General features: G+C 30.2%; 1 protein-coding gene across 1 annotated transcript in view; it reads right to left on the bottom strand.

The window, feature by feature from the left end:
* The window catches only part of LOC108690955 (glutathione S-transferase 1-like), a 14,145-nt gene that overhangs the window by 245 nt on the left and 5,885 nt on the right, over positions 1-8,015 (bottom strand). Inside the window, 4 exon segments of the mRNA XM_018198512.1 lie at positions 239-405; positions 484-622; positions 936-994; positions 3,899-4,047. Coding sequence (XP_018054001.1) covers positions 239-405; positions 484-622; positions 936-994; positions 3,899-4,047 — 514 coding nt within the window.

The following is an 8,015-nucleotide window of genomic DNA, read 5'->3' as shown; positions in this document are numbered from 1 at the left end:
ATATACTGTAATGAAATGTTACAAATTTAAAAGTGCAAAAATTTATTACTGGAAATTAATATTGCAAATAATTAATAATGATAAAACTATTAATATTTGATTTTTTTAAATGTTGTTTTAAAAATAATTTTTTTTTGTTTAAATCTGTAGAAATATTGTTTTCTTCACGCTCACAATTTACTGATTTAATGTATGTTTCAATAAATCGGTGACGTATACTTGTGTAAACCTATTTTCTACCTGATAATTGGAAATGGTGACGACCAAGGCAAGATCGGCGAGAGTTAGAGTTTTTCCTGCCACATAATTTTCCCCTTCTAGAAATTTATCCAAGAAAGATAAAACATCGTTCATTTTATCGTATTTTGCTTGCTCCGGAGTGACACCAGTAACTACCAGTTGATACTGTGATTAATGTTTATTCTATATCGATTTTGTTAATCATTACATATTATGATATTATATAATTTAAGAATAACTTACATAATTGATAAAAGATTGATATAGAGTTCCCAAGTCAAAACATAGTCTCTGATCAACTAAGGCTCGTTTCTTTGGATCTTTTGGGTAAAGAGAACCGTTCTTATCATATTGATTAGCCAGGTAAGTCATAATTGCGCGACTGCAAATTAAGGCGAGCACGTGAATAATAAATGTATAATAATAATGTATAATAATAATAATAATAATAATAATTAACTAACGCTTTACTAAAGAATTTGTATACGATTTTGTAAATCTCTGAAAGAATTCGTAAATCTAAATTAGCTTTAAACAAATATCTAACATTATGAGAATTTAATATCAAGTAAATTAAACTATAACAAACAAAATATAAGTTGTTAATTATTATAGAGAAAGTATATTTATTTTATATGTATGAATGTCAATGACATTTGCTAAATTAAAGTAAAAAAAAATTAGGAAATATATACCTTTCTCATAAATATAGGCCATTGTCATCCAATGTAGGCACTGTATGTTGTGGATTCATCTATAAACAAAATATATATAACAAAATAATTATTTTTAATTATTTTAAATTTTAAAATATATTTTTATTCGACAAATTAATTATAAAAACTTAAAACAGAAAGGATTTGCCTTTTTTATATTTAAAGAAAGTTTTTAAAGAAGACATGTTTGAATAATACAGTTCCAATTGTACATTATCGTATCTGTATTTTTAGTATTAACATATCGATATTATTGGAAAGTAAATTTATATACAAAAAATTAGTACGAAAAAAAAACATTATACGTAAACAGAATGTTTAAAGTTTTCGTTATAATAAACATTTTATTATTTATATAAAATGTTTTTAATATTAATTGTTTTTAATCCGCAGTACCTGCAAAGGATTTAGCGTCCTCCTCTCTCTTTTCATAGACTTTTTTCTGACTTTTTTCTCTTTTCACTTATTGCAAAATATTCTTTTATGCTATGATATTTCTAACTAAAAAATTGTTTTTTTTCAGTCTTCAAACGATAGATTAAAAAAAAGTTAGTTAAAATCGATGCACTACAATCTGCGATACAAGCAAAAGAAAACGTTGGGTTACAAATACCCGGATGTGGATAGATAGAGACTTTTTTGAGATGTGGATACTGAGGGTTAATATTCCTGATATTTTTAATATCAGGAATATTAAAAACAGTAGTACGTCAATAAATATTGCGCAATATAAACATTGCTATCTACGTATTAAAAAAGAAATGCTTAAGTAATTTGCAATTAAAACTCTCAGAAAGTTGTTAAAAAACTGATAATTAAAGAAATAAATTTTTAAATAAGATATTTTTAGAAAAAATTTATAAATACATTTATACTACATATTTTTGCGTCTTTGATATTGTTACGTTTTGTAAAAATGTGAAAAATCTTTCATGTAAAACAAGAAAAAACATATAAAATAAGATTTTTATCAGATTGTTTGGTCATTAGCAATCAAATTTGACATCAATCAATTTGCGTGTTATAAGATTTGAAATCTTGAAAGGAAATTGGTAATAAGCAAATATTGCCTAAACAAATATGCGACAAATATGTTGTCTCCCTAATGAATGTGGAGTCTCGACGCGGGTTTACGATTTTTGTAGAATTCTGTCAATAAATGCACGGTTTCCATTGTTCTGTATAAAGCTCTATTTAGGGTACTCAGTTCTGAGAGACAATGGTGGCGTTGCGTGGCTTCATACGTTGCATGGTCGTCTGATAGTTGAGTTCCGGTTTCAATCCTAGCTTTCACCTCCACTATGCTTCATTAAGAAGTCGGTATTTTTCCGTGAATTAAGAAATGATAATTCCATACGCGCGCGCGGACTAAGAACATTGTGTTCTAATTCCTTTTATGAATAAATTTAATATTAAGGCATCAAGAGAGCTTTCTTGAGGAGGCTTTTGCTATAATTCAATTTCAATAAAGTGGGTACTGTGACCTTTAAAATATATAAAGTTAGAAATCCAAATAGAAACAATAGACGAAAAAGAAACATCAAATTTACTGATGAATATCAAGAGAAATTAAATTAAATTTCGAATAACGGAGTAATTGAAACAAATCATAAATCGTCAAACTTTAATGGACATTTGAGTTCTATCAGTTCATAGAATCCATAAATTCAGAGTGCTAAACATATCTGGACAAAACAGGTGAGAGAGAGAGCGCGCAAACTTCAGGAGAAAACTCTAGCTAAAATAATATGAACAGCTTAGATTTAGTTATCGCTCCCTGTTCATCTGCTCTGCAGTTCCGGATTCTCCAGCTGATATAGAATTTCTTTCTAGTGATCTTTCTAGCGAACGATTTCTCCTCTTGTTTTCTCATTTGACTATGCTACCTTCTGAACAGAATTCACCCTCTTCATTCATTTCTTCATTTCTTTAACTGAATGAATATTTTTCGATTCTCCTTCTTCTATTTCTTCTATTTCCCTATCATCGTATTCTTCTATTTACTTTTCTGAACAACTTTATGTTCTCTCCTTCACATATTTCACAACTTTGAAGGTAAAATTTGTGGGAAAAATTTCTGTCTCTTCTTCTCTCCCTAGATATTATAACTTTGGACAACACAATTCACTAGAATCACAAATATCTCAGTTTCCTCAATTAATTATCTCGTTATCCCACTGTCAACACTTATCGACATCCGATAATTTCAACATCGATAAAATTTGATCTTTTGTTTCTGGACAAGACTTTGATGTTGAAATTTTTATTTTTCTTTTTCTCTCCTCTTTTCCTTATTCTCCTAGTATTTTTAAAATATTTTTCTCCTTTCATTTCTCGGCTGTAATTGAGGATTCATTATATTTAATTCTTTCTCTGCTCCCATAGCATAAACTCGTACTACATGTTTACACATTTCTTTTATTTGATTAACTATTCACAAAAATTATAATATGTTACTCGACAATGTTAACATAAATTGACAATTTCATTACTATATCTTAGATGTTGAATTTAACGCCGCGCGCCGCGCTATTTCTATCTCTTTAAGTTAAAATCCTCTCTTAATTCCTTGTTTTATAAATATTGCACAAGATTAATTACAAATTATTGGAATTAAATCTTTTGATTGGAAAATAAGATCGATAATCGCACTGTTTCACAAAAAGATATTATAGCATTTTTTTCGAGGACGTTATTGGTCTATATTCCAAAGTCGTAAAAGCTATATTTGATTCGCAATGCTCCTATGTATCTGTAGTGTCTAACCCGCATCCTTTCATATCCCCTAATCTTTTCTCTTTTAAAATAAATGTAAATGAATCCTCAAACGTATATAAAGGCTTAAACATATATAAAGATGTAACAATATAAACATAATTTAATTTAAGGATTCATTTGCACTTATATACTTATGTTTCATTTTTTACAAAATTACAAGTCACCTTAATAAATTCAGATTTCAGGTGTTCGCCGGCCTTGAGGTCCACGTTCTTCAAGTTTAAATCCACTCCTATGGCCGCCGCTGCCAAGCGCACGGTCCGACATGGCGAACTTCCAGTAAGTTGGTAAAGATCAATAGGCATCTTGAAATCTATGGAAATGTGCAACATTATTAATAAAGTAACCACTATGATCTCTAGCGTCGGAAGTATTCGAGCGAAATTATTTTCGACGATACATGGGAGTTTTTCATGCGCACTTCCGACAACTAAGTAAAGATCGATGGGCATCTTGAAATCTGCGAAAACGTGCGACGCTCTATTAATGAAGTGGCCAATGTGATCGATCGCATGTCAGGCATTTCAGAGTATTTGAGCAGCGCGAAACTATTTTTAATGGAACATACTTTTCATATTTAAAGGAGTAACTAATTTCCACGTGTGAAAAAAAAACAAAAAGAAATGAAGAAGAATAATCGAAATATTGGATGACACAATTTGATTAGACGATATTATCTCAAACCAATTCAAAGAGATAAATTTACGTTATTAATCAATCAAAAGAAAATTTGTCAATTATAGACTATAAGTTATATTGAACAAGTGTATTACAGCTTTACGCATTCAATTATGCATTAACTGAATAGACGTGAAAAATGATACAATCCGCAGGTTTCCAAATTCATAAATTATCACATAACGAGGAATGATTCAAGCACTCGCCTAATTCTAAGTATATTACAAAGTCGACCTCGCGCATCATAAATCACAAATATTCACAATCATTTAGTCTTGTCACTTTAGCAGTTTTGACGAATTATTTGTAATAGGTGACAGGTGAAGAGAAATGGAAAATCATTTGACCGAACCTGCAGATTATATTCTCTGGAGACGAATAGCGAGATTATGGCAGACTATGTAACCAACTTGCTTGTCTGAGGTATTTATAAAGCTCGTGTAACACGGAACAACCTATATATTGCACGCACGCGAGAATGGGATCGATTATGCGTCGAGGGTTCTCAATACTTGTTAGTAGTCGGGGACATTGCCTTCTATCGCAACTTTCTTGATTCCAAAACGTTCTATTTACATAATAGCAATAAATGATAAAAATTCTCTTGTAAGCAATGAACATTATCGTTACATTTAATTTATACATAAATTACATAAATTTATTATTCTCTCAGTGCTTTAGTATTGAAATATTAATAATTATATTCGTAAAATATCTATTTGCAAAATTGTGTTAAATTATTTTTAGAAAGGAACACTGTTGACAAATTGGAATGATTGGTCCTATTTGGGAAGAATTCTGATATAATTATTAAAGCTTTGCATGTCGAGTATTCGTGAACTTGATTAAGCTATAATTTGATTTACGATTCAATCAGCATTTTTGATGTACATACTCGTACAATATTAATCTTTTATTGGTTAACCGGTGTCAATTAGTTTTTAGTATATCGATAATTCGTCGCTGTATAAAAAAATTTGCAAATCATGCTCTTTACACATTATGAGGAAACTTTAATGTTCTAGCACTGTCATTATCAAGCGACTGATTCAGCAAGATTTATATCGGCAATGAAAAAAATAATGATCTCCTTCCAATGCCTACTCCCTCCCCCCTCCTCCATTCAGTAATACAATAGCTTCTTAACAGACTTCTTATTTCTCGCAAAAAAAAATAATTTTATTATAAATAAAATAATTTTAATAACAAGGAATTTTCCTTTTAAAACTTTTAGCATTTAATTTTAAGCACATTAACTTAACTATTTAGTTAAAGCTTTAGAAGACAGAGATAATTATAGTTGGACAAGAATTTTCTGTATTACAAAGTTTGCAGTAAGTTTACGAAACAATAATGAAATACTATTATACAGACACACTTATTTCGATTCTTCTTCTGTATGATCACTACCCTTGCTGTAATCCAAGTAAAACGACATTTTAAATAAAAGTATTCGGAGAAGATAGCATGTATGTGATCCGCGAGAAATATTGTGTGTGTGTGTGTGTGTGTGTGTGTAAAATTTCACGCGAAAGCTGTTCGAGCGCGAGGAAAAAAGGTAAACACACGAGTAGTGTTGCGAATGGCAGACTAGAAGATTAATATCTGCTAAGAAGTTTAAATAATATATAATTAGATTGCTTTACGATACCTCACAGCACATTATTTTTTGTTATAGCCGAATTGTTAATGCGATTATACGCGCTTGACCGCGTCGTAAGTACGAGTTTAACACAAACAGCATATGCTGTAAGTTGATTTAATAAGAAGAGAGAATTGCGTCAATTTTAAATGGAAACAATGAAATTGTCTCAAGAGATCGAAAAATAAATAGATTCTTAGGAGACAGGTCACTCGATTGCCCGCGGGCAGAACGTTGACATCTTTTGAATCGTGCAAACGCAAAATCAGACTGGACTGAAATAAAGATACACAGTCATCACTTAACGGAAGTTTCATTTCTATTCTCTGATCACCCGATCTTTGTACCAGTAGCTATTTCTTATAAAAGTTATACAAATTTCACAGTCATTTATTTATACGGAATTCCATTTTTTGGAGAAGCCAACGATAGACAACCACTTGATAGCAAATGAAAGTATTGGTTCAAGTATCTGTGTAGCCATGACTCTCAATGTTTCACCTTCCTACATCAACATACATTTGATAAATTGCGCGCATCACGCGGATGTAAAGAACGAGAACGGTGTATTTCGTTATTAACAGTACACTGTTAATATTGGAAACAAGAACTATGTAGGCGAAAGTAAAAGTAAAAAAGAAAATTAATAATTTTAATATCAAATATGATTCTCTTGAGAAATTAGCGATAGAAGCTATCAGCTTTTCTAACAATAAGTTATAATAGCGAATTCTTCTCTCCCTCCTTTTTTCCTTTACTTCTTCATTTCCTCTACTTCTTTATTTAATTTCAAACAATTTTATGTTTGTCCTAAAGGATGTTTATTTGAGAGTTGAGTACTAGATACTTCGGTTTGTGTATTAAAAAGATGAGTTCCTCCTAACTAAATATTTGCTAAAGAAAAATACTGCAGATAATCCGTAATTGAATGGAGCACGCTCTATGCATGCGCATGTGTGTGTTATGTGTGCACGCGCTCCAGCGTGTTGTATTTTATTTTTCCATTTATACACTATGACGGTTTAACCTTTGTGTACGCCTATAAATTGTATACTAACAGGTTTTATATTTCATGACTCTTTTGCGAATGAATAATTGTCAGTTGAAACGCCAAAATTTTGCTTTTTTTAAACGTTCAATCAAACTTTTCTCTTTAAAAATAAAATATTACTTATTTTAGAATTGTATAAAATACAGTAACACTGAAATTTGTATAATCTTCGTTCTGCAATAATTCTATGTAATTTCTTGATACATCAGATATGATCATAGTTTGAACAGAATAATACAATTTTAACAATACAATTTTTATATGTATGTGTACATATAGCATTGATGTACAATGCTGTAATTGTTATAATTATTTGCGGAAAGTATATAAAAGTTAGATATAATTCTATGTAAGTTTAAAAAACAAAAGAAGTTTTGACTATTTCGATGCCAACTGTAGTCAGCGACAAATGATCTAATGTAATCGATTGCTATGTAAGTAATTGTTGTAAAATTGTGGCATATTCTTTTCTAGAACTACACAGAATTAACGTTGTACTCCCTTGCAGACATGCAGCGCATAAGATGTTAAGATATAATATAAGATATAATATGTAAGTAATAAATAAAAAAGCTTCTGAATTAACATTTGCACTAAATTCAAGAACCACATCTTGATCAAAAAACGAATGGATAGTTTTAATTGTTCGGTTGACCGTTTAACAACTTCTCCGGAAAACGTGAGAAGCATCATCGCATAAGTAGCTCTATCGAATTATTAGCTAGTTGCGGTTCGGCATGTTTAAACTTTTAACACAATTATACTTGGAAATTTTCTACAAAGCAAATTAATTCTTCGCGAAACTAACTAACATAAAGCGATTCAATTAATAAGGTCGATAGGTTATCACATAAGCGATAACCTATTAGATCAGATTCATTTGTTAAAAGTTTTTCCTCATATTAATATC

Source organism: Atta colombica, unplaced genomic scaffold, assembly GCF_001594045.1.
Source record: "Atta colombica isolate Treedump-2 unplaced genomic scaffold, Acol1.0 scaffold38, whole genome shotgun sequence".
Lineage (NCBI taxonomy): Eukaryota > Metazoa > Arthropoda > Insecta > Hymenoptera > Formicidae > Atta > Atta colombica.
The sequence above is the reverse complement of the archived record's forward strand: the minus strand, read 5'-3'. Positions and strand labels throughout refer to the sequence as shown.